General features: G+C 32.3%; 3 protein-coding genes across 3 annotated transcripts; 1 reads left to right on the forward strand and 2 right to left on the reverse strand.

Moving 5' to 3' along the window:
• Positions 1-4,165: 4,165 nt before the first annotated feature.
• On the reverse strand, positions 4,166-5,326 carry LOC134715066 (dopamine D2-like receptor). The gene is made up of 2 exons (XM_063576942.1): positions 4,589-5,326; positions 4,166-4,485 (listed from the first exon to the last, which is right to left on the reverse strand). The coding sequence occupies exons 1-2, from the start codon at positions 5,178-5,180 to the stop codon at positions 4,316-4,318; spliced, it is 762 nt and encodes a 253-aa protein (XP_063433012.1). The 5' UTR covers positions 5,181-5,326; the 3' UTR covers positions 4,166-4,315.
• A 3,146-nt stretch (positions 5,327-8,472) lies between these two features.
• LOC134706675 (orexin receptor type 2-like) lies at positions 8,473-10,659 on the reverse strand. Its single transcript, XM_063565822.1, has one exon. It carries the CDS (start codon positions 10,497-10,499, stop codon positions 9,321-9,323), a length of 1,179 nt encoding a protein of 392 aa, XP_063421892.1. The 5' UTR covers positions 10,500-10,659; the 3' UTR covers positions 8,473-9,320.
• A 6,760-nt stretch (positions 10,660-17,419) lies between these two features.
• On the forward strand, positions 17,420-24,698 carry LOC134715070 (mitochondrial intermembrane space import and assembly protein 40-B-like). The gene is made up of 3 exons (XM_063576955.1): positions 17,420-17,472; positions 18,493-18,582; positions 24,370-24,698. The coding sequence occupies exons 1-3, from the start codon at positions 17,451-17,453 to the stop codon at positions 24,642-24,644; spliced, it is 387 nt and encodes a 128-aa protein (XP_063433025.1). The 5' UTR covers positions 17,420-17,450; the 3' UTR covers positions 24,645-24,698.
• Positions 24,699-27,895: the final 3,197 nt, after the last annotated feature.

Raw genomic sequence — 27,895 nt, forward strand, 5'->3', positions numbered from 1 at the left:
TTTAGAATAATTCATAATTGTGCAAACAGTAAATTTATAAAACTGACTATATAATATAGTGCGGTGACAGAAGTGTAAAAAGTCGTCTAGATTGCGAGTTTAATCTCCCCAAATAACACACGGCTAAAAATGGTCTTAACTTAAAGACAAATATTTCTTCTTTCGTTTCTGCCCTGTCGTCAGAATTTCGTATGGTCACATTTTTTCTAAAAAGTCGTTTTAATGACTAATAGTATATTGGAGAGTTTCAACCCTCCTTTTTCAAAATGAAAAATTGTGTATGTTTGCCTACATCTAATTGAAATAGTTTTTCCTGAAGCTATTTTTATGTGTCAAATATTCTATTCAGTACTTTATTTTCTTCTTATCTATAAAATTTGCGAAGTTTTGACTGTTTAAAATTGTGGGAATTTTAATTGCAAATTTGGACACAAACTTTAGTTTCTTCTTCATAGTAGTAATAAAGATTATCCCATTATATTTTAAGCATATAGTATTTCATAAAACTAATAAGTGATTAAAATTTCGGAACCAAAATATGAAAAAAAACCTTAAGAAATCAATGGAAAAAGAATGAATTAAAAACTTCAATTTCAACACGGAACTCAATCACTTACCTTCCGTCACATTTTGTGTATTAGTCAATAATTTGCTCTCAACTGATATATGAAATTACTACCTTTTTCGCTATTATATTCACATAATTTTTTTTTAAAGTGCACTGATATATGCCACATACGTTGTTTGTATATGTTTATATTCAATGATTTTTCTTATAAAACATAAAAAAAGTCTTATTGTAAAATAGAAATAATTGACGGATAGTTTCAGTAAATATTCCGTGATATATCAAGTCCGTTGCAACTTGCTCCATTAAGTCCAAAGAAAAGACAAAAATCGTTAAATTTTATGCAGCGCTTTGATAATATGTCCCCCAAAAAATCAACTGAAATTTTGAGTTAATTTACCAGTAAAGAGAAGTCTTCGATTTTTGTATCTGCATTGAATAAAAGATTGGATGAGGTGAACATAAAGATGTTATGCGATAGCTGTTAATTTGAAGAACTCTGTGCATGCAGATTATGATCGTTCGTGCTACAAAAGTTACACAAGTAAACATATGTGTTTCCCTTTTTAGAGCAAGGAAGCTTCTTATCTCTGATATTCAATGACGACATACAATTATCTGTTGTCCCTTAGTTTCGGGTATTTGTACGCGTTCTATAATGCAGTCGTTCAACTGGAACGCTTGTATTTTGTTGGAACAAAACATTTTACAAAAGATCAAAAACTGCTCAAGTTTGAATCAGATGAGCGTATTAAGAATGTTTTATCTGTGTCAGACAAAGTTAAAGTTGAAATAGTTTCCCGTCCATCTTTTAAACTTCAAGCACTCTGTCATTTTGTTTGCATTGCAAATAATTTGCAAAAAACGAGAAAAAAAATCCAAACTCGTGGAAGCAGATATCTCAGATCACGATACTGCTTTTAATACTTTTGTTTTGGCTATTGATAATGATTTAATGATCATTCCTCATGACACCGTTACTTGATAAATATCCTTCCGGCTGATCCTAATATAAAATATTCTACTTAAAAAATGCAGTCGAAACTCATTGATTTCTATAGAAATACAACTGTCAAACAACTTCAACAAGTTCAAGGCAAATATAACAAGTCATAATATTTAGTAACAAAATAACTGTTTGAGATGCCATATCAGCTGATAGTCAATTGAAAACTGACCTCAAAATCGCAATGTCAACTGTAATAGATACAAATAACGGACAGATATTTCATTCTGCTGCAAGTATACTTAGAAAAGACATCGAAACTCCACAGAAGAATATCCAACTTCGGATGAATTGTTTTTTTACTTCTTTTATACAGTCAATGCCTTTGTATTTATTGCAATTCATTTTATGGTTACTCGATAAAACTGCATACAGCCAAGACTATTCTCCGGAAATGGCACCAGAGAAATTGTGTAAATGCTTATCAATTGTTAAGTCAATCGTTTGTGTGGTCATTTTTTTTACTCCTTTTCATTTAGAATTGGCTTCACAAATGTACCATGAGTTTGGTTCAAAACACCTTGTTCAAACTTCGAATGCCAATGGATTTTTTTAAAGTGAAGTGCGACGTTATCTAATGTGTTGCCATCCATGAAATTGAGCGAATTCAAGATAGTGTGTATGTTTCCCCAGCATCTTTGCAGACAAGCATATGGATGTCATCACACCTTCCTAAACCCCCTTTTAGATATCTGTTAAATCTTGGATGAATTGATAGGGATGTTTTGAAGCTGGTGTTTTTTTTTAGGAACAAATGTCTTCGGACTTCATACAATACCTTGTCTGCACTTGTAAAGAAAAACAAAATAATGTGTTTGCTTTGAGCAGCACCTTTCAAGTGCAGACCTGTGGCCATGAGTGAAATGTGTAGAAATATTAAAAATGGTTTGTGACGGTTGATGAAAATGAAGAAGATGGATATAACGGTCGATTTGGTAGCTTGTTGCACTGGTACACACCATCCCAGCCCCAGGTTATGGGAATGTTGGCGCGCCCGTAAAAAAGTCAAACCCTGCCACATTCTGTATGTGTCTGTTTCAAGTCACGAGACGGTAATGCAGTGTTTGTCGTTTGTTTCTATATACTATATTTGTTTCTTACTTATTTATTTTGTACATTAATCAGGCCGTTAGAATTTTCGTTTGTTTTACATTATTAATTTCGGGAATTGAAGACTATGCAGTATAACTTTTACTCATTTTTGAAGCCTGTACGGGACCTATAATTGTTAATTTATGTCTCATTTGGAGAGTTGTCTCATTTGCAATCATATCACATCTTCTTTTTCTCATATGGAATACTTTTGAAGTTTGTGGTACGTTGCAAGGGCAAAAAAAGGGGGGATATAGGTACAAAACCTTTAATTTAATAGATATTAACCAGAGTAAAATACACAACAACAGATAATACTATGGAAGCAGTAATAATTATGAAAAAACCCAAAAGCAATGAGTAGTCTAGAAACAACCTAAAGTATCCGCAAATTCAATTTGAGGTCATATTTGACTGTAGAGTTCTATTGCTTTGGTTCGATACCTCACCCAATATGATAGTTTAAAAAATAATTTTAAAGTATTGTCTTGCATGACACTTAATGTTTTACCTGAAATTGAATTTTCTCATAAGGTTAAGGTGCTCAAAACATTTTATAGGTTGAAAACTTGATTTTTGAAGTTTTGTTTATTAAACGTCATTTTAGTAATATTTTTGAAAAATCTTAATGATTTAGGTTTATGTATAATAACAAACATTACTAAAGCCAAAACAGTATCATTTGTATTTTGGTACAGTTTAGAAATAGAAAAAAAATGTCAAAATTGAAACCCTCCTAAATTTTCACAGATTTTTACATATGACCTTTGACCTAAATTTGAAAAATATGTGACCATAGCAGGTCCTGACGACAGGCATATTATTATAGATCACGATTTTCTCTTTCCAACGATATATTATATAGGTGTGTGTTCGGTGGGGAGATTAAACTCGAAAAAATCTGCCTTCGGTCACCGCACTAATAGCTATACATGATATATAACACCGAAAGGTGACTAACTATAGAATAAATTCGACGAATACATAAAACAATATAAACCAGCACATAAAAAGTCACAGCCGAGTTAGCCGAAGAGATCAACGCACAAAGTGACGTCAGATTTGAATTTCCAAAACTTTGCCTAAAATAGGATATAATTAGGATCAAATATAAGATTAGGTATGTAATACTGATACAACATTTATTTATAACAATGAATACTATTTAATATAAAATTGTGGTAGTATTTCGATAACAAATTGTATAATGGAACTATGTCGGTGTTAGAATGATGATTAGTAATAAACTATCGCATAGTATAAGCAAAGCAATCTCTTGCAGGCAATTATATGAATACCTCAGAGGCTCTACCTTTATAATATATGTACCTTTTACTGAACATTATTCGATTTAGATTCACATTATCGTGTTTATTTAGAAAATAGTTTCCTTACGTCTCTTCTAAACTGAACATTCATAAAACTATAAATGATTGGATTCACTGAATTATTGATAAAATATGATTTTAAACAGAATTTGTAGAACACTTCTGCGGATTCAGACAACATTTCCTCGAAATTTTTCACTATATTTCTTATAACCATTACTGTTAGAAATGGAAGAAAGCTGAGCACAAATACCACGGTTACAATCCCTAGCATCAAAGTAGTTTTAGATGCCTGTATTTTGTGTGGTGATTTCTTCTCTTCTAACTTTTGATGAACACAGCTTGCTTGATGTTTATGTTTTTGTTTGTCTTTGTCATTAGTTTGGCCCTTTTCAATATCCGAGAAAGAAGTTTCCCCTGAGAGAGACGTTGGTTCCTTTGTTTTCTTTCGGTAGAGAATTTCTGATATATTTCCTTTCTTCTTTTGTTTTCTAATAAATAAAACGATTTTAGTGTATATTATTGTAAAAAACACAACACAGACAACAAAATAAAGAAATAATAATCCATAGTAAACAAGAGGATACTTTGTACCCTTCATGGAATCGTCCGTAGAACAATCCACCCCAGAAATACCAGGAATTCCAACATCTTTAGTTTTCTTTCCAAAAACAATGCCTGCCGGCCAACATGTCACAATTCCTATTACAATAGCTATAATGCAAATTCGTTTTGCCTTCTCTGTTGTCATTTGTTTACCGTATTTACATATCCGGTTGTATCTATCTATAGCGACTGCCATTAACGTGACTATTGAACCCATTGTTGACAACGATTCTACTGTTCGTAGTGCCTTGCAAGCAGCCGGTGCGTAAAACATTATCGAGTATCGGAGATCGGCGATCTCCGTCGGCATTCCGATGACCACCGTCAAAAGATCAAGCACTGCTAGGTTAATTATAAAGTAATGGAGTGACGAATTTATTCTCTTTCGAACATACACAATAATGACGAGAATATTCCCAAATAATCCAGTAAATATCAGTAAGAACATGTAGATGATGACCGGAAGATATCGTAAGGCAAGTTTATCGTTCAATGTCCGTAACAGTTCTTCTGAATTCGTGATGTTTATGGTAGAATTGGTGCTGCTTATTTCACTACTATTTACCTGCGACCAAGACATATTGGATAGATTTCAACTATGTACCAATGATTCATGTAATGATATCACCTATACCACAAGCACTTCTACATGTAAGGTTACATAACATATCTGATAGACCATAAGTGCATCTTTCCGTTGTTAAACCGAAACGTTTCCTTCCACTGACTTATATAAATTATGTATACACCTACTTCAGCACATCCTGATAAACATTGATACGTGTTATTGGATATAAGTGTCTGGTAGGTCGCTTCCTTCTTATTTTTTTATTATCTTTTTCCATTCAGTATCTTTTTTCGTTTAAAATATGAAATAACCTTGTTTTTTATATATCAGGAAGTAAATATCTAAATACGCATTTATTGATTTAAACAATTTGACGAAAATTAACTGTTACTGTTATATTTTGATGGGGTTAGTGTTGATTATCCTTTAGTTTTCTATGTTGGGTGTTCTATTGTTGTCTGTTTGTCTTTTTCATTTTTGGCCATGGCGTTGTCAGTTTATTTTCGATTTATGAGTTTGACTGTCCCTTTGATATCTTTCGTCCCTCTTCTATATATAAATTATATGGAACTGTGATATACGTCAATAAGACAGCAAGTCAACGACAAAAAGAAGAAGAAAAAAAACCAATAACAGATTCACAATCAAGGCAGCTTGTACTTTATTCAAATCATATATAACAATCAAGCAAAGTTTATAAATAACACTCCAAGTAATATAATATATGGAGATATAAACACATATACATAAACTTTAAAATCAGCATATCATAGTGTTTAAGAGAGGCGACGGTACACAAAACTTGGCATAGAAAACCAATGACTGTGCTAGACGAACTCCATACCAAACCGGAGGGTGATCTCTAAAATTGTTTTGAATTACTACTTTACAGTTAGTATACTTATGGACTAATATATTTTTGTAAAATGACAAATGAAATTTGACATAAGAACTGATTTGGTGGTTACATTTAAAAAACATCTAATTGGGAGATTTGTAGAAAACATTATCTACATTATTGCATGTTCTACGTGGTTTAACTATGAAAATATACACGTATAACAATTTAAGAGATGAATATAGAATGTATGTTCGATGAAAATGAAATTGGACATTAAGACTGCGTCTGTTTTAATGATTTGGTGGTTACATTTTTATGTTTATCTCATTGGGAGATTTGCAACTGCCATATTGCATTTTGTACGTTTGAGAAAAGAAGTTGCAAAGTGAAATCTATTTGTCAACAATGCCATCTATCTGCCGACAATCTGACTTCTGATCAGCAAAATATTTAGGAATGTTTGTAAAAATTCTCCAATACATATTTATTTTGTCTTCAAAACATATCAACTTGCACTTTCAGAGAAAATGTTCTAAAATTTTTAAACGAGAATCAAAGACTTGCCTATGGTTGCTTTGTAAGTTTACCCGTCAGAAACCAATAAAGACAGTTTGTAGAGGACAGTTTAGCTCTTCAATTTGTTTAGGTTCTTGTACATCACTGGCTTTCATATTTTCGGCTATGAGCGTTCCTGATGAGAGTAAATCCAGAAAAGAGTGTTGGACGTATGTAATTAATAAAGTGTTGTCTTATTTTTTATACATCATTCCTCACAAATGCAATACAAATATAGAAATGTATTGTGGATGCTTGATAATTTTCGTAAAGAAAGTGAAAATAGCTAAGTTGACTGTCTCTGTTTTATTCAATTCTTTTTAACCCAGAAGGTTAGAGCTTGACATATTATTTAGAAACTTGTTTATTGAAGAATACTTTATGTTAACCCCTTGTTGTATTGTATAGGTACTTGTTTATTGTTGAAAACTTTATGTTAGCAACTACATGTATTGACTAGGTACCTTTCTATGGATGAAGACGTTTTGATAACCAATAGATTTAATATACAGATTAATGTTTGATGTTTGATCTTTGATAAAAATTCTTAATACAAAAAAAACTTAACACAATTTGATCAAAATTTCGCCTTTATAATGATTAAAATGTGTTATCAGCTAACGATTCCTGATAAACCACATGAACAAAACAATGAAAATGTGAAGTGGTTTATGAATTTTAACAAACAGGGCGTAACATGGAAATCCGTAAGATATAACATGAATAGATTGAATTTTTAAATATCAATGTACGAATATAAATACAATCGTAACGTTACACTTTAAAACATGAGCAAATCTATTCGGGTTTATAAAACCAGATGTTATCCTCCATTTTCTACACAAGAGAATGTCTGTACCAAGTCAGGAATATATGACGGTTATTATCCAATCGTTTGATGCGCTTGAGCTTTTGATTTTGCCTTTTGATTACGGACTTTCCGTTTTGAATCTCCTCTGAGTTCAGTATGTTTGTGATTTTACTTTTTATGAGAGACCATAGCTTGTATATACATCTAACGTTAAGATAAGATAAAACAAATATAATTCATGATATTACAAGTCAAAACTTCTCAGCGACTTTTCAAAATGAAATTACAGGTTTTCAGGATTTGCTCATTCCATGCATATAGATTAGCTTAGCCGTATTTGTCTCAATACTCTTCAGCTTTGTTTTTAATTGGCTTTATAACTATTTAGATCTGAGCGTCACTGATGGGTCTTATGAAGACATAACGGGCGTCTGGCGTATTAAATTGTAAGCATGGTACCTTCGATTACTATTAATACATAGTCTAAACAGTATATTGCATTCATAATGTTTCACCAAATTTGATAGATTCAATTCAAAGACTTCAATTTAATTCCAGCAATATTTTTTGTATCTCAAGTCTAAAAGATGCTACCTTATATCTTAATTTGTCAAATGACTTCCATTTCTAAAAAGCAACAGTTAACAACAATATAACCTAAACCTAAATCCACTATGTACCTTGTCGAATATCAGTCTTTATATTTGTGTTTTCCAGTCATCATTCGTCCTTTGATATGTTGCTGAAGAAAATTATCATGTTTGTAAAATCAGTTTAGTTGTGATATTAAAATCTTTTGTTCGCTAATTCTCTGCAATCAGTTTTTAATATTTAAGTACGCTAAATACCACTCGAGGCAATCAGACGAGAATTTTAATACTTTTGTACGCTAAATACAAGGCAACCAAGCAGGTCTTTATTAATTACGTTTGTACGTTTTTATGCTTATACACTACAACTAGACGAGGATTTTTTGTATATGTATACAGCAATAGTACTTTGTAAGCTGTTGACTTACTGATAACAAAATCAATACTGTTGCCAATAAAACAATATTTAATGATCTAATAACAGTGTTGAAATGGTAACCTTGAAGATTAAGTTTATTTTAAGGATCGATAAGTTTATCAGGATATCGTTTCTAAATTTCAGGGCACGGTACACAGCATTTCCGTAAAAATGAAGATGTGCTTACCCGTTTTAAATAAGTTTTCTCCAGGTACAACCAAACTTAAAAACAATATCTTTATATCAATGTAAGAATTTAGTAAAGTTTTTTAAATCATTTGTTCTTACAAAATTCCTGACTTAATAATTTATCAGTATTACATAGATTCTGTTCGTTAAAACCAAAAACTTCAAAACAGATACGGGTATAGCGAACTAGTCGTAAGATGGTGCCAAAGGAACATCACAACCAAAATGTGAAAATTAACTATAGGGAATAAAAATCATCTTTTTTGTCGTATATTTAAGTATGGAGTGTACATGACACAACATAGAAAACCAAAGAATAAGTAACACGAACACCACCAAAGACAATGACAATCAAAACCAAGAAGTAAACAAAGACTCACAAAACTAAAGGACATTGACATCAATAAATAATAAATAAGAAACAACATGAATTCCACTATAAACCGGGAGTGAAATAAGGCACTCCGGAAGGGTAAGCATTTCCTGCACTGTATACGGCAAATACTAGGGGTGGTCTCAGGTGTTCCGGAAGGATAAGCAGATCCTGGTCCACGTGTGACACCCGTCGTGTTGCTCATATTATAACAAAAACGGTTAATAGCCTAATTCGGTAGGTCACATTCATCAAAGGGACGGGGATTGTAGTTACGACGTAAGGATATTAGTTCCAGGTAAATTATTCATATCAAGCACCAGGTAACTCTCTGACTAGCAAATAGTTCGAGGCGTACCTTTTAGTGTTATTTACTTATTGCTGAATATCAAAAGATTGTGTTCTACAACATGTGGTTATTTTTGAAAATAATTTCATAACGTCTCTTCTAAACTGAACATTAAAAAAACTATAGATGATAGGATTCACCGAATTATTGATGAAATAGGATTTTAAACAGAACTGATAAAACACGTCTGCGGGTTCAGACAAAATATCCTCAAAATTTATGATGATATATCTAAGTACCATCACAGTAAGAAAAGGAAGAAAGCTGAGAACTAATACAACGGTTACTATCCCAAGCATTAAAGAAGTTTTAGCACGAATAGTATGTGTAGATTTCTTCTCTTCTAGCTTTTGATGACCACGGTCTGTAAGAACTTTATGTCTTTGTCTTTCCTTGTGACAATCGTGATCATTTTCAATATCTGTAAAAGATGTTTCGCCCGACGAAGACTTTGGTTCATTTATTTTCATCAAGTTAGGTTTTGATATATTTCCTTTATTCCTTTGGTTTCTAATAAACAGAATGATTTTAGTGTAAATAACTGTGAAAAATACAACACAGACAACAAAATAAAGGAACAATAATCCATAGTAAAGAAGGGGATATATTGTACCCTTCATTGAATCGTCCGTTGAACAATCCACCCCAGAAATACTAGGAATTCCAACATCTTTCGTTTTCATCCCCAGAACTATGGCTGCTGGCCAACATGTTATAATTCCCACTGCAATAGCTATAACGCAAATTCGTTTTGTATTTTGTATTGTCATTTGTTTACCATATCTACATATTCGGTTGTGTCTATCAATAGCTACTGCCATTAACGTAACTATTGAACTATTTATAGACAACGATTCTACTGTTCGTAGTACCTTGCAAGCAATAGGTGCGTTAAACATAATAGGATACCGAAGATCGGCAATTTCCGTCGGCATACCGATAACAACCGTCAATAGATCCAACGCCGCTAGATTAATAATAAAGAAGTCGAGTGAAGATTTCGTTTTCTTTCGAACATACACAATAATAACAAGAAGATTCCCAAGTAATCCAGTAAAAATAAGTACAAACATGTAGATGATAACCGGTAGATATCGAAAGGCAAGCTTATCGTTCAATGTCCGTAGCAGTTCTTCTGAATTTGTAATGTTTATGGTAGAATTGGTACTGCTTATTTCACTGTTATTCATCTGCAACCATAACATATTGAAAACAGTATAAGCAGCTGATACATGTAGGTATTGCCCAAATGTAAAGTTTGGTTACTATCAGATTGTTCATAAGTGTATTTTTCCTTTGTGAAACCGAAACCTTTTCTCCCACTAATTTTGTTTATATATAAATCAAATCTGATCAAATCCTCGTTTTCCCAATCAAGGTTCAACAGGTGACATTTACAAGCAACAGTTATATTTACAATGTATGTACATACCCAATTTAAGAAACACACTTTATGCATCATACAATATGATATAAAATGACAGATATTGCAATTTATACTGCAACTTGTTGTTTATTTCCTAAATATAGTAACATATCTATATTTTGAATAATGTCAATTTCATCATAGAACAATTTCTCCACAATCAGGGGTCCATTATAAAGGGATGACATTTGTGTTACGATTTAAAAAGCTATATATGCATTAATTTAAGTTGCAATATGAAAACAATATTAGCTATAGGTCAATGTCATAAAAATATAAACTTTTTTGTACTCGGGGCAAAAGTGGGGAAGGGCTCGGTAGAACCTCGATCGCCCTTTCCCAGTTTCTCAGCCTCATACAAAAAAGTTTATATTTTCATGGCATTGACCTAATATTGTATATATATACAAATAAATTGCAATATAAGTTCAATTAGCTTATTTTGATTGTTATGTCGAGCACGGGTTCAGATCAACATAGTTATCATTTAAGATTAATACCGTTATAACTAACTTTTAAAAGTTATTTCAGAAGCCAACTACAAAAGACACTGAGAGAAAGGGTATCAAAACCTGTATAATACTTCTCCTTTTTATTCAGAGGTTTTGGTATCTTCAAATGAACTTTATTAGATAGAGGACGAGACATTCCTTGACATAATATAAACAAAAGAAGATGTGGTATGATTGCCAATGAGACAACTATCTACAAAAGACCAAAATGACACAAACTTTAACAATTATAGGTCACCGTACGGCCTTCAATAATGAGCAAAGCCCATACCGCATATATAGTCAGCTATAAAAGGCCCCGATAAGACAATGTAAAACAATTCAAGTTAGAAAACTAACGGCCTTATTTATGTAAAAAAAAAATGAACGAAAAACAAATATGTAACACATAAACAAACGACAACCACTGAATTACAGGCTCCTGACTTGGGACAGGCACATACATAAATACTAGTAATGTGGCGGGGTTAAACATGTTAGCGGGATCCCAACCCTCCCCCTAACCTGGGACAGTGGTATAACAGTACAACATCAGAACGAACTATAAAAAATCAGTTGAAAAAGGCTTAACTTATCAGATAGACAAAAATGAAAGTGGACGTGGCCGGGTACTTATACATCCCGACACAAAAAGACACAATGCTGATTCTCTATGTATGCTGGTGTTTGTTTTTGTTGAAGTTCATTGTTTATGTTATTCTGTTGTTTTCCTCTCAGAATTGATGTGTTTCCGTCGGTTTTAGTCTGTTACTCAGATTTGGCTCTGCTTAATTCGATTATGACTATTGGACAACGGTATACAACTGTAAACAGTTGTCTTTGTTTATCAACTTTCTGCTCAGACACTGATGACGTAATATTAAGTCTGAGTGAAAGCTGCAAGCTGTTGAATACTCATGAGTTTTAAATGTATATCCCATATTCAGAAGAAGTTGTTATATTGGTGAAATGGAATGAAGTTTGGTATTCCAAAGCAATACATGTACAGTGTAAGATACTATTTTTAGTTGAAAGAATTTTGGATTATTTTTTGTATACGAATTTTCACGTTTACATGGGGAATGGTGGTATACAGGGTTGAAAATCGGAAGCTATGATATATTTAACTTTTAGAGAAACATCGAATATTACATCCACTCACAAGTTCTTTAAAATTTGTTAGAATCCATGTACGGTTAATACAACTACGCCATGAAACAATTTCACTGTTTGTTTGTTTTGTTCTCACATTGTTGTCAATTTAATAGAATTGTATGCGAATGTCATACAATAGTTATCAAAAGTACCAGGATTATAATTTTATACGCCAGACGCGCGTTTCGTCTACATAAGACTCATCAGTGACGCTCAGATCAAAATAGTTAAAAAGCCAAATAAATACAAAGTTGAAGAGCATTGAGGATCCAAAATTCCAAATGAGAGGTTTAGCGCTATAAACCCAGGTTTAATCCACCATTTTCTTCATAAGAAAATGCATGTACCAAATGAAGAATATAACAGTTGTTATCCATTCGTTTTAGATGTTTGAGCTGTTGATTTTGCCATTTGATTGAAGACTTTCCCCGGAGATGATATTTGGGTTTTTTTTACTTTTTACTGTGGACCAAATTTTTGTAATTCAAATTGACAATTCCTTTTTACAAAATGCAGATGAGTCGGCAATAAAACGGTCTTTGTACGAAATTTTCTGATGCTTGGGTAGCCAACACAAACACGGAAATTCCCCTGATTTGCTGTTTAATGTAATTTTCATTATATCCACGATCGAATTATGACTCGTCAAAATATCATCCTCGTCAAATGATATGTTTTTGTATGAGTAATTACCCGAGTTATTCCTGATTATTTTACAAGACTATCGTATTAGTACGATTTATATACAGAAAATAACATTATTTGAAAGCTGTTAATCCGCAGGAATAACAACACATTTATCATGAAGAGATGATAGACTTTTTACAGTTTCTCTGAAAATGGACTCTGGTCGATCATTTACACAGTTTTTCCAATTATGAGACCTGATTGTTTTGATCTATTATAACAAAGTGTCCAGTTCAACTCCTTTTCGTTTAGCCTATGTTCTAGCGTAGTAACTAATGAAATCCATAATAGTTTTGAAAGTATAGTTCCAACTGATGTGTTAGGGTTTTATAAACTTAGGACAATGAAATATTACCTTTCGAAATTGTTCATGCTGAAACATGTTTAGATCCCAAGAAATAATGTATGTTTGAGAAAAAAGTATTTCTACATCCCTTGCCATGTGCATATTCTCTCAAACATTTAAGAAATTACAAACGCAGTGCAAAAAGAATATTCTAACGTAATGTAACACTAGCGGATAATGAAGATGTGAACGAACAAAGGTCATCAAAGCTCCCAGAATGCGAACTTATTATAAGTAGATTTAAAAGACTTTGACATTGCGGACCGAGTCTAAGTCATGTTCATTTTATTCAACAACGGTTTATATGAAGAATCAAATCTAAACTATACATTAGAGCTCAATATGTTGAATTTCAAGATAAAACCCATATTCGTGCAATGTAGAAAATGTAACATTTATGTGTATTTGTGACGAAACAGGGTTCGCGAGTTTCGTGTTACTATCTGTTTACAGAATTCTTCAGATAATTTTTTTGAAAGCTGTACGGTTGCCTATCCTTGCTTACTACTACTTCATTTGAACTTTGATAAAGAGCTGTTTTGTTCGCATTCATACCACATCTTCTTATCTTTATATAAATGTTCCTATGTATGTTCCTGTAACAGATTTAAGAAGTAGTTCGAAGGCAAATGAAACAATTCTCCATCCAAGTCACAATTTCTAAAAAGAAAAACCATTATAGGTCAAAGTACGGTCTTCAACACTAAGCATTGGCTCACACCAAACAGCAAGCTATATTGGGCCTAAAAACTACTATTGTAAAACCATCCAAACGGGAAAACCAACTTATAAACGAGAAACTAGAAACAGTTACGAATCACATCAACAAACGCCAACTACTAAACAACAGGTTCCTAACTTAGTAAAGGTGCAAACAAATGCAACGAATTTAAATGTTTTAATAGTACCAACCTTCAACCTAACTATAATGGACGAATATTGTATATTGTAGATATTTATTAATGAATTTGATCATTTTAGTAAATAATGTGGTAATCAAAAGAGTATGGATGTAATGATTGACCGAGGTTAAACAAGCCGATATCTTCAGTATTTATTCAAATCTATAAATTATATATATTTGTATACAGTTAAGACCCATTAGGCAAATAAGGAAGTTCAACTTAAGGATATGTTATGTTATTTATCAAAAATAATTGAGTTCGTTGGAATTAGTAAATCCTGTTTTATTTGAATTGAAATGGTATAATATGTTTTTGATGATACAGTTTAAATGAGGAGTGAGTGCTTGAACTATTTAAAGGTCGCTAATTTAAACTCAAGAAGGAATGTCCTATTGATATGTATTATAGCCTTCATCTAAAGTATTTTAGCTATTAATATAATTGTTATGCAGCTAACAAGAACAGCGAGTACCTTGATCGGAAGTTTGTGAAAGTCTTGAATGTTTTTAAGGTGTAGCTGATATAGGAATTCTGTAATAATCTTTGAATATCCATGCGATTGTCGATATTGTCCATTGCATAGTTAGGACTCGGATTTTGAAATTAATCTTTTTAATGATAATAAATCTGCCTAATAGAATACATTAGATAGAATATTCGACTTTGTTGATAACAGATTTGTAACTCTTCAAAATACAGTAAGTAATTTTTGATTTGGAGCAAGACTGAATATTGAACATTCTACAACAATAAAAATATCAAACACTAATCAAGGCGGATTATCAATAAATATATTATTCACACCAGAGACAGGTTTATACATAACTGTCGTGTTTCCTTAAATAAAGTTAATATTTGTTAAAAGGTGGTTTTTCTCTGTAATTTGAGATAAACACTTGCCATACAAACTTACGTTGCATTTGTTTATGTGACAATTTTTTTTTTATCAAACGAGTTTTAAAGATAGACCAATAATGTGCAATTAAAATATTACAAAATTAATTTCTGTTACACTTACTTTGAGGTTATCCTTTGTATGTTGTATTGACTGGACTTAAATGATGAAATGCTACGAAAAGACGACATGACTTCATTCCTACATCACTGAATAAAGTCAACAACCTTGGCTATTTGAACTATAACAACCGGTCAGAATAGCTATAAAAACAGTAAAGAAACGCTAAAAGAAAATTTGATGGACATAAAGGATCGTACTCTTTATAATCTGCAACATATTGATTCATCAAAATTGGCATAATATATGATAACTTATAACTAATCTAATATATAGTTTCTGATATCAGTGAGAACTCTCTCCCGAAACCCCTTGACAGTGGTTGTCGTTTGTTGATTTTTTTAGTTTTTCGTTCATCTTTTTGTAAATTTACTATCGGCCGTTAGTTTTCTCGTTTGAATTGTTTTACATTTGTGATTTCGGGGCCTTTTATAGCTGACTATGCGGTATATGTTTTGCTCATTGATGAAGGCCGTACGGTGACCATGCATAGTTGTTAATGTCTGTGTCATTTGGTCTCTTGTGTAGAGTTGTCTCATTGGCAATCATATGACATATTCTTTTTTTTTATATTGGACCTATCATATTTATGAGCATAATTGGGAATATTAATCTTATGTAGTTGAACAACCATGCCCAGATTACATAGCTTAGTTTTCCCGTACACATTGCTGGATACATGTAAGGTATATGCCACTACAAGGGAAGACAGTGAAATTCCAAACTAAATGAAATATATCTATAATACTAAAATTACGAGGTCCAATGTGTCAGCCGTCATCACGTTAAAACGACCATCAAAGAATCAAAAAGACCATCACGTTAAAACGACGAATAAAAAAATTCGACTTTATATTTAACTAATATAGTACAAAGGTGTAGATTAAAAATTACACCACTCCAGGCCCTTTTGTTTTCCACGTAATTAATATTGCCAATAATTAAGAAGTTCCGGATCGAGTCCGATACCGATACCAATAGTATATTCACCTGTTACCGATTACCTTATCTGTACGTTCCGCATCTGACAGGCGCACCACTAAACGGTGTATTCAGGATTAATATGCTATATACACGGGTCATAATCACAGGGTTGTTACTACTAAATTGTCAAATTTTAATCAGTAAGACCTTTTAAGATAACAATACGAATACTAAAAATCTGGACTAAAAATAAGGCGTATAGGTACAGTTTTCAATTTGTTAGCCGGCATGACGTAAAACAGCGAATCAAAGAGTTCAATTTTATTTAGAACTAATATAGGACAATGCTGTTGATTAAAAAATACTCCATTCCAGGACCTTTCGTTTTTCAAATGATTAATATTACCAATTATTGATCAGTTCCTGTTAGACGGGTTCAAACAGAAAGATTTAAAAGCAGAGAAAACTGTGTATCGTATAATCGGCATGACTTTATCAGATGACAATACTAATACTAATATAAAGTTTGCGCACAGTTATATACTTTAATTCAGTCACGGACCCGCGATACCACGGGTGTGTTCTAGTAAATGTATATTTTTCGCATTTAACAGGGAAAATATTAGAAATGCTCAGTTAAACTAGGAATGCTTTCGAATATATATTCACATATTCTTATTATAATAGAAAACATGACGGGTTTCGCGGAAAAGAGAACTAACTTTTGAATAAAGAGAGACAAATCTTTTTTACAAAAAGTGCATGTTCTATTATTTCTTGCTCTACCATAAAATCTCCCTTTTTCTATAGCTAAATTGTGCATGGCTACTTAAGCAAAATTTAACATTACCTATTTTTATATTCTAATTAAGTCCTATATGCGTCTTATGAGTAAGGGGACTCTAAAATCAATATTTTCTTGCAAGACATCAGTTTTGGAAGGTTAAACTGAAAAGTCATCGGTGGTTTGACAGAAAAAGAGAAAATCTAGTTATATTTGCGATATTGTATGTAGGGAATCAGCGTCACTGAGGACTCACTTTTTTTTTATTAAACTCAATTAGCCTAGTTCTTAGAATAGTTATTACTGTATTTATATATATTTTTTAAATCATTTTAAGAGGTGCTCCTCATATAGGAGGTAGGTAACAGCTAACAGAAACATTGACGGTAAGTTTCTCTCCCCATTCTTATATTGCCCTGCAACATGTCATACTGTGTACAAGAAGGTAAGGTTATTTACAATTGAAAATCGTTCTAACAATCAACGCTAGTTACTTTAAGCAGTACAGTACATGTGCACATAGTCAGAAATCAGACGTACATTCTCCATGGCGGTCTGTTTCCTAACAGATTAGACTGATGTACATTCTGTACAATAGGATTTCGTATGCAATCGACCTTTTTACTTTACAAAGACGGGTATTAATGATAATTATGATAAACAGAGGTAATTTAATGATAGTATAAGTATATTGTATATTGGTATCCTACTGCCACGCTTCTCATTCAAGACAAGGGTTACATTTTATGAGTCAAATGATTGTTTTAGTCAAAGTTCAATTTGAGGTAATCTATGTTGAATTTCTAGTTCAAATAATTAATGACTCTTTTACAAATGATGTGAGGATGTTTTTATTTCATGCTGTGACGTCTTCCTATAATCTCATTTCATTGTTTGAAAAAGACTAATAAAATGTAAAACTGACATATTTTTGCAGATTGTATATATACTAAGTATATTCCTTTCTATCCTTATACAAGTATTTGCTTATACATTTTGTAGACTCAAAGTGTAAGATTTTTTTACTGTTAGAACCTAATTAAATCAAATTTGGTACTGAAGCCTTGGAGCGGCAAGTCATACATAGTTAGAGTACCATCAACATGAGTTATTTACATTACTTGGTCATTAGTCTGGTAGCTAGAGTACCATCCAACATGAGTCATTTACATTACTTGGTCATCAGTCTGGTTAATGGCCAAGCAATGTTTTATTCAGCCATTAATTGAATGAATAACAACAAAAAACTTTAAAGTATAAAAGTTGTAAAAGGCTGTTAAAGAGTGAAAATTACCAGTAGGTGACTGGTGAAACAAGATTCTTGTATTTGATGTACAACTTTTGATTAAATATAATTGCTAATGCAATTTTAAATTTTTTTAAAATAACTAGGACCTTCCCTGATATTGTGTAATTATACTAGTCATTTTGTGACGATTAATTTTGGATACAATTTTAATTTCAGGGAAAGACAAAGTTGTAATAGCAACTGTAGAGGACCTGAACCAGCCTTGTAAAGCCAATATTGTTATAGAAAAACCCAAAGACGAACCAGGTAAAATAACAATATTGACACATACATGTACAATGTATACTATGGGATAACTTGATACATGTTCTGGATGTAGAACTTACATTTTTGTAGCAATGCCTTCAAGTGGAACTAAGTCCTATAGTTCTTTTGTTTTAAATTGTTAGAAATGTACTGTAAATTCAGAAAGTATTGTGTGCATTTATTATTACAATTTTGTCATTTTAGACTAAAATATGATTTAAATTTTTACGATTTTGAGAAAAAATCTGTTTAAAACATATAATTTTTTTAAAAATTTGAGTTAAAATTATTTGCGTTTACAGCTCTGTCGCATTTATTGCAATAATAAAAACATTGCAATAATTTCTGAATTTACAGTAACTGAGAACAACCTTCCAACCCTTACACATGCCTTAGTATATCAAAGAATTTAGGATTTAAGAACACTGTACATGCTGTAGTTGAATTATAATTAAGTTTGATTTCAATTTTGAACCTTATTTAGTACTTGTAGATATACTTTAATTTTGCTTGTATTAAAATTGCAGAATTATTGAATTCAAAAGGCGTCATCCACCATTGTCAACAATTTTCCAGGTGTAAAAAACATATACTTTTTAAGATCCAACCCTCCCTCAAAACGTGTACATTAACCAAATTTAGATTTCAAGATAAGAATCAATTATTCTTAATAAAAGGAAAATAATGTCTATTATAGGTTAGTTTAATTTAGAAATTTACATTGCATATAAACTGATACAAATTTGATGTTTTATTTCCAAAAAATGATTTGATAAATTAAAAAAAAGGGTTCTGTAAAAATGTTGATTTTTTAGCTCACCTGGCATACCTGCCATACCATAGAACATATGGGGTAAAATGCAGTTTTTGGCTTATAACTCAAAAACCGAAGTGTTCAAAGCAAATCTGTTATAGGGTTATATTGTGCATCAGGTCAAGATCTATCTGCCCTGAAATTTTCAGATGAATTGGAGAACCAATTGGTGGGTTGCTGCCCCTGAATTGGTACTTTTAAGAAAATTTTGCTGTTTTTAGCTCACCTGGCCCACAAGGCCAAGTGAGCTTTTCACATCACTTGGCGTCTGTCGTCCTGACTCCGTCGTCCTTAACGTTTACAAAAATCTTCTCCTCTGAAACTACTGGGCCAAATTTTACCAAACTTGGCCACAATCATCATTGGGGTATCTAGTTTAAAAATGTGTCCAGTGACCTGGTCAACCAACCAAGATGGCCGCCATGGCTAAAAATAGAACATAGGGGTAAAAACCAAAAGCATTTAGAGCAAATCTGAAAGAGATTTAATTATTCATTAGGTAAAGATCTAACTGCCCTGAAATTTTCAGATAAATCAAACAACCCATTGTTGGGTTGCTGCCCCTGAATTGGTAATTTTATGGAAATTTTACTGTTTTGGTTTATTATCTTGAATATTATTATAGAAAGAGATAACCCATAAACAGCAATAATGTTCAGCAAAGTAAGATTTGCAAATAAGTCAACATGACCGCAATGGTCAGTTGACTCCTTTAGGAGTTATTGCCCTTTATATATATAGTAAATTTTTAACCGTTTTTCATAAATCTTAGTAATCTTTTACAAAAATCTTCTCCTCTGAAACTACTGGGCCAATCTAATCCAAACTTGGCCACAATCATCATTGGGGTATCTAGTATAAAAATGTGTCAGGTGACCTGGTCAACCAACCAAGATGGCTGCCACGGCTAAAACTAGAACATAGGGGTAAAATGCAATTTTTGGCTTATAACTAAAAACCAAAGCATTTAGAGCAAATCTAACGGGGTGAAATTGTTTATCAGTTCAAGATCCATCAGCCCTGTAATTTTCAGATATATCGGACAACCCGTTGTTGGGTTGCTGCCCCTGAAATGGTAATTTTATGGAAATTTTGCTGTTTTGGGTTATTATCTTGAATATTATTACAGATAGCGATAAACTGTAAACAGCAATAATGTTCAGCAAAGTAAGATTTACAAATAAGTCAACATGACTGAAATTGTAAGTTGACCCCTTTAGGAGTAATTGCCCTTTATAGTAAATTTTTAACCATTTTTCGTAAATCTTAGTAATCGTTTACAAAAAATCTTCTCCTTTGAAATTACTGGTCCAAATTAATCCTAACTTGGCCACAATCATTTTTGGGGTATTTAGTTTAAAAGATGTGTTGGGTGACCTGGCCATCCAACCAAGATGGCAGCCATGGCTAAAAATAGAACATATGGGTAAAATGCAGTTTTTGGCTTATAACTCAAAAACCAAAGCATTTAGAGCAAATCTGACATTGGGTGAAATTGTTTTTTAGATTATGATCTATCTGCCCTTAAATTTTCAGATGAATCGGTTGTTGGGTTGCTGCCCCTAAATTGATAATTTTAAGGAAATTTTGCTGTTTTTGGTTATCATCTTGAATACTATTATAGATAGAGATAACCCGTAAACAGCAATAATGTTCAGAAAAGTAAGATTTACAAATAAGTCAACATGACTGAAATGGTCAATTGACCCCATAAGGAGTAATTGTACTTTATAGTAAATTTTTAACAATTTTCATAAAATTTGTAAATTTTTACTAACATTTTCCACAGAAACTACTGGGCCAAGTTCATTATAGATAGAGATAATTGTGAGCAGCATGAATGTTCAGTAAAGAAAGATGTATAAACACATCACCATCACTGAAACACAATTTTGTCATGAATCTATCTGCTTCTTTTGTTTAATATTCACATATATACCAAGGTGAGCTACACAGGCTCTTTAGACCCTCTAGTTTGGTTATTATCTTGAATACCATTAAAGATAGAGATAAACTGTAAACAGCAATAATGTTTAACAAAGAAAGATTTACAATTCCTGTAAATCATCTTGACAGAAATGGTCAGTTGATCCCTTTAGGAGTTATTGCCCTTTATAGTAAATTTTTAACAATTTTCATAAAATTTGTAAATTTTTACCATCATTTTCCACTGCAACTTCTGGGCCAAGTTCATTATAGATAGAGATAATTGTAAGCAGCAAGAATTTTCAGTAAAGTAAGATCTACAAACACATCACCTTCACAAAAACACAGTTTTGTCTTATAGGTTACAATACACCATTAGATTTTATGGGCGCAGCCATTTTATGAGCATAACATGGTATTCAGAATTAAGAGTATGGCGAATCCTGATTGGTCGATATGTGCGCCCGTTATTTTTTATTATTAGAGACTTCGTGCACTCTGCTTTATACGAAAGGCAAAATAAAAATTATTCCGTAGCCCTAAAGGCACTGAGATGACTTTTCAACGCTACGACAAGACACGTATTTTTAAGGGTAAAATTGATAGGCATGGGAGATAAGTACAAAATACGTTAAGAAAAGCAACGCGAACCTATATTTTTTGGACCAAAAAATACTGTCCTAATAACTTTTCTTTGATTCTAGCAAGGTTTCGTTAAGAAAATCAACTTTCTAAAGTCTGTATCTCGAAAAAGGCTACCATTGTCGCCTATGGGGAAATTAATTGTTTATTTTAACCTATACAGCATCGACATTTCTTTATCATAGTGATCAAAAAGTGTCAAAAACAGTCATTTTACTTGACATTTGATGTGAAACCGTATTTTTTGGTGACAAATGAAATATTGATTATCTAGTTTTTAAGCTATAGTCTGTTTCATATTGGTATTGCGTTTTACCTTAGAAACAAGGGTGGGCTCGACTTTTGACTTACTGTGGAACGAATATGTCATTTTCTGAAGTTCTGCTGATTTGTTCGAAAAGAGCAAGTACACGTCTAGAGTTTGTGAATATAAATCGATTTTTAAACATAACAATCTCGACCCAAGTGCTGTTATCGAGATTACCAAATTCAGCGAAAATGTACGGAAATGATCTCCTTCGAACATTGAAATGTTCACACGAATAACAAACTAAAAGAATAAAAAAATCACGCCATTTTGTAGTTAACAAACAGTTATCGATGTCAAAACACAAATATTTACACATATTCTATATTTTGAAATGCTATAGTCTGTTTCAAAAATGTACTTTTGTACGAAAATGGTTTCATTTAAAACTGTTATTCAAAATTCAACGTAGTAGTAATATATTGGATTGGTTTTGTTATCAATATAATCAGTACTTAATGATATATAAAGAATCATCGGAGAAAGTGGGCATAATCTTCAGTCCTTTTTTAACAGAACCGCATTTACTCAAAAAAACAGATTTTTTTTTCTTCACATTTTTCGACTGGGGTCACCTCCGATAAAAAATTGTGAAAATTCAGAGAGTAAAGCCAGAACGGTTTGTAGATGATTTATTTGTGGCATATATATTTTTGCACCTAACGCACTATGAATTGCACGATACAAGAAAGTATTAAATACCGTATAGGTTACAATACACCATTAGATTTTATGGGCGCAGCCATTTTATGAGCATAACATGGTATTCAGAATTAAGAGTATGGCGAATCCTGATTGGTCGATATGTGCGCCCGTTATTTTTTATTATTAGAGACTTCGTGCACTCTGCTTTATACGAAAGGCAAAATAAAAATTATTCCGTAGCCCTAAAGGCACTGAGATGACTTTTCAACGCTACGACAAGACACGTATTTTTAAGGGTAAAATTGATAGGCATGGGAGATAAGTACAAAATACGTTAAGAAAAGCAACGCGAACCTATATTTTTTGGACCAAAAAATACTGTCCTAATAACTTTTCTTTGATTCTAGCAAGGTTTCGTTAAGAAAATCAACTTTCTAAAGTCTGTATCTCGAAAAAGGCTACCATTGTCGCCTATGGGGAAATTAATTGTTTATTTTAACCTGAATCCATCTGTGTCCTTGTTTAATATTCACATAGACCAAGGTCAGCGACACAGGGTCTTTAGAGCCTCTAGTTTAACCCCTCCTGCACAAGTGTACATTTTGAACACTTTAGAAAATGGTTGATAATTATGGATGACCCCATAGTTTTTCTATTCCTATAAACATGATAAACAAACTTCAAAGAATAAACTAATATATATGTCACTGTTTAAGAGTTAACTTCATGAATTATATTTTGTATTATCTCCCTTTGTACAGACATATATTACTTTATCATGTTAATAGAACAATAATTCTATTCTGAAAATGTATTTCTTTATTTGATTACATGAACAATATTCCATTACAACATACATTATGTATATGAGACCTAGGAAGGCACTGCATGATTTAAAATAATGGTTGGTTTCAACTACATTTAAAATTTGTTAACAAAACTAAAAAATAACAACTATCATTGCCTCATTTTCAAAGTGCCTACCCTGGTTGCTATGTATATTTTTTATGGAACAGCCCTTACAATGTCATTCATTTACATCCATATTGCTGATTTGATATCTATTTAGGTATAATACAGTCAAAGGTCTATAGTGAATCACACCTGGAAGATTACACAAATACATTACATAAAACTACACATTTAAAATTGTTCTTAAATTCTGTTTTGCCTGTGAAAAAGAATTATTTTTTTCTGATTTATGTAAATTCAGATTATCTTCTTTTTTTTTTGGCTGTATAGTTTGAAATTTTTCGTTTGAATTATACTTTGATAGAAATTACTGTTTAAAGACAAATCTGAATTTCTCAAAAATATAATATACATACATGTATATCATGTACATGTAGTTATTTAGCAAGTCATGAAGTCTAGGAATTTCAATATTTATATATTCGAGCATTCTTAGTCATAATATTCATACAAAGTAAGTCAAAAATATATATAATTGTAGGAGCTATATTACCTGATGGTTCTATAAACTGGGATTGTCCATGTATTGCTAGAGATTTAACTGGACCTTGTGGTTACCAGATGAGACAGGCTTTAGCATGTTACACTGAAGGGGCCGCGTCTCCAGAGTGTCGGGAGAAACATTTAGAACTACAAGACTGTTTACAAAGTCATGCTGGGTTATACCCCTGGGTGAACGACGAAGACGGGAGTGTAGAAAAGGAGGCAGTCAGAAGGGCAGAGGATATGATAAGTGAGGCGGAAAAGAAATCCTGACAAAAAACTGTATTAACAATTTTATATTCTTGTATTATAAAATGTAATTTCTTATGTTTTATTTCTTTGATTTATTAATAACAACTTTAGTCAGAAAAAAAGGAAGAGAACAAAGAAATATCAAATGTTAAAGAAAAAACTCACCATGGGAAAAGATAAACAGACAACCAACATTCAACATAACACTAAACAGACAACCAACATTCAACATAACACTAAACAGACAACCAACATTCAACATAACACTAAACAGACAACCAACATTCAACATAACACTAAACAGACAACCAACATTCAACATAACACTAAACAAACAACCAACATTCAACATAACACTAAACAAACAACCAACATTCAACATAACACTAAACAAACAACCAACATTCAACATAACACTATAGGTACACAGAAAGTAAAGATTGAGAGAAACATCACATGTCCAAACATTCAACACGATGCTACCGTAAAACATCATTCTATATTCATGTCAATATAAAAATTAAAAGGATGTGGTACTACACATATGTGATTGACAATGAGACGACTCTCCCCTAAAGACAGAAAGATAGCAACTATAGGTCAGCTTCAACAATGAGAAAACCCATACCCATGATACCACATATCAAACTAAAAAAAAGCATTGAAATGACAAAGGTAAAAACAATTCAAACAAGAAAACCAACAACCTGAATTATGCATATGTATATATCTTTGTGTCAACATTTTGTCTTACTCTCAAATGTTTTGCTTTATCCTCTCTGTATTGATACGTGTATCTCATTTCAAGGAATATTGCATGATTCATCAATAAATACAGTTTTAATGTGGAAATGTCCGTTTTTCAGTTACTCTAAATAATGTAAAGGCTTTACTGTCTTTTGTTTATGAAATGATTTTAAGATGTTTCTATCTGTCTTGTATAGTTATCAAATGTACCAGGCTCATAATATAATACACCAGACGTGTATTTCGTCTTCACAAGACTCATCAGAGACGCCCAGATCAAAAAAGTTAGAAAGCCAAACAAGTACAAAGTGGAAGAGCATTGATGACCCAAAATTCAAAAAAGTTCTGCCAAATACGGCTTAGGCTATCTATGCCTTGGATAAGAAAATTCTTCGTATGATTCATTTGTCCTTGACCTTATTTCATGGATCATTGATTAACAAAATTTTAGTAATCCGGACCGTTTGACAGTTCCTCTTGAGTAAACTTGTTGCTGTTTTTTGAATGTATAACATGTCAATGATTGCAATATGTTCCGGTCTGTCTTACAGGATTAATTGACCTTGGCCTATTTCATGGGTCTTTGATAAACAAAGATTTTGTGACCAGGTCCGTTTCTCCATAACTCTTGAGTGAATGGTTGAATGTTCTTGGTCTATAGAAGGATTATGAAGTGTAGCAGGGTCCATCTCACCTTACCTCAATTTTACGGTTAATTGGTCACTGTATTCAGGTCAAGTTTCTTCGTCACTATTATAGATCTGTAAATAATGCTTCATCTATAGAATAGTTGTATGTGGTCATCTTGTAAAAGGTATTTTGACTCTAACCTTAGCTTTTTGTAATTTTTTTAATTTTCACCCGTGTATGTAATTGGTCAACTGCAAGCAGCATATATATGGTCAAAGATAAATGTAAGGAGTTAATTTCTGTTCGATAAGCTTCACTTGACCTCATTTAATGATTCACATATCATTATATTTTCGTGATTTCATCAGTTTCTATAAATTATTGGCCATCAATGTTTCACGCTATATGTGGTATTTGTTCATCCGGTTAATCAAACTCTGACCTCATTTCTATGGAACATAATTGATCATAATAAGTGTTGGTGACATCTCATTAACAAGACTTCAAAATTTCCTACACAAATTTCAGGTAGAATCAGTAAAGCGGGCGAGAGGGTAAAATGTGTAGAATGTGTTTTAAGTCCACGGTGTTATGTGTATGTCCCGAAATTTAATTTTCTTTTGCCTCCGTTGTGTAAATATCATCTTCTTTTGATAACTATAATGAAGAATTGCATTGTATTATCATACACAATAAGGGATAACAGATATTTGCAAGGATATCACACAGTACAAAACAGTCCATATTTGACTAATCTAAGAAAAAACAACATCGAATACAGAGCCAATACAAACAACAATTATAAACAACTAGTATTGTGAATATGTCCAGTAATCATCTAACTATAAAGACGTTTGTCTGAACGTCCGTCTGTTTCACAAAAATTGGTTTCCGATCTCTAACTAGTTTGTCTCAATCAAATGTTATTACACTAATACACAATGCTTATTACTACAATTATACACAGATCAAGTTTGATAAGTGGCGTCACATTTACCTCTCTAGAGTTATGTCCCTGTGCAAATGGGAAAAAAAGCTGATGATTTTTCGTTTATGTTCTCTAAATTCTCAACCAAATGTTATGAATCTTATACACAAATATTCATTACCACAAAACACAGATCATGTTTGAATTAGGGTAGCATCACGTTTACAGTTCTTGGGTTATGTTTCTTTATAACGTTATATCCAAGCGGGTGCATCATCTGTGTCCCATGGACTCATTCCCATTTATTTTTTTAGAAATTCTGAATGGAAATTTCCGATAAAAATATTACGATTTTTTTTTTAGACATGGTTGTTTAATGTTAAAAAAGTCTAATTCTGTAAACAGGAATTTGACCAGCAGTGAATGTGAAAATACAAATTAACAGAGTACACATCAAAAGATCACTGATACAAGAGGTAAAGAAACTATGTGTCTGATTTGTAGTATCTGAGAAAAGTGCTGCGCGTAGTTTAATCTAATGTAATACTATCTTCGTGAGTAAATAGGTTTGCTGGAATTATGTTCCTATTTACAACCGGTGTTATATAGCCATTCTTCCCCAATGCCAGTTTTTTCCCCGGAAGTTAAAGGCACCACCGTTTTGATGTGCCATTCTGGAGCAAGTAACATGCGGTACAATCATGTTGATTAATTATTAGTTTAAGGCCATACAGACAACAATAAAATATAAACATGTATTTTATTGTAATAGAGGTTTGGTACCGCTAAAATAATAAAGAAAAATGTTGCTATTCTCTTTCTGGATAAAATTTCGAACTGACGTCGGTGACGTTATATTACAAGGGGGAGGGGGGGGGGGGGGGGGGGGGAATTGGTCTGATCCAGATTTCTCCCAATAACGCTGCAGGAGAAAAGTTGGATCATGCCAATTTTTCCGGGGGGAATT

The sequence above is a fragment of the Mytilus trossulus genome, chromosome 1, assembly GCF_036588685.1.
Source record: "Mytilus trossulus isolate FHL-02 chromosome 1, PNRI_Mtr1.1.1.hap1, whole genome shotgun sequence".
Taxonomy (NCBI): domain Eukaryota; kingdom Metazoa; phylum Mollusca; class Bivalvia; order Mytilida; family Mytilidae; genus Mytilus; species Mytilus trossulus.

Excerpts from the sequence above, each read along its gene's own strand:
- LOC134706675 (XM_063565822.1), bottom strand. The coding sequence starts at position 10,499 with ATGTTATGGTTGCAGATGAATAACAGTGAAATAAGCAGTACCAATTCT.
- LOC134715066 (XM_063576942.1), bottom strand. The coding sequence starts at position 5,180 with ATGTCTTGGTCGCAGGTAAATAGTAGTGAAATAAGCAGCACCAATTCT. Across the intron at positions 4,486-4,588 it reads TACGGACGATTCCATGAAGG|AAAACAAAAGAAGAAAGGAA; the intron begins GTACAAAGTATC and ends TTTATTTATTAG.
- LOC134715070 (XM_063576955.1), top strand. The coding sequence starts at position 17,451 with ATGTCATACTGTGTACAAGAAG. Across the intron at positions 17,473-18,492 it reads GTCATACTGTGTACAAGAAG|GGAAAGACAAAGTTGTAATA; the intron begins GTAAGGTTATTT and ends TTTTAATTTCAG. Across the intron at positions 18,583-24,369 it reads AAAACCCAAAGACGAACCAG|GAGCTATATTACCTGATGGT; the intron begins GTAAAATAACAA and ends ATATAATTGTAG.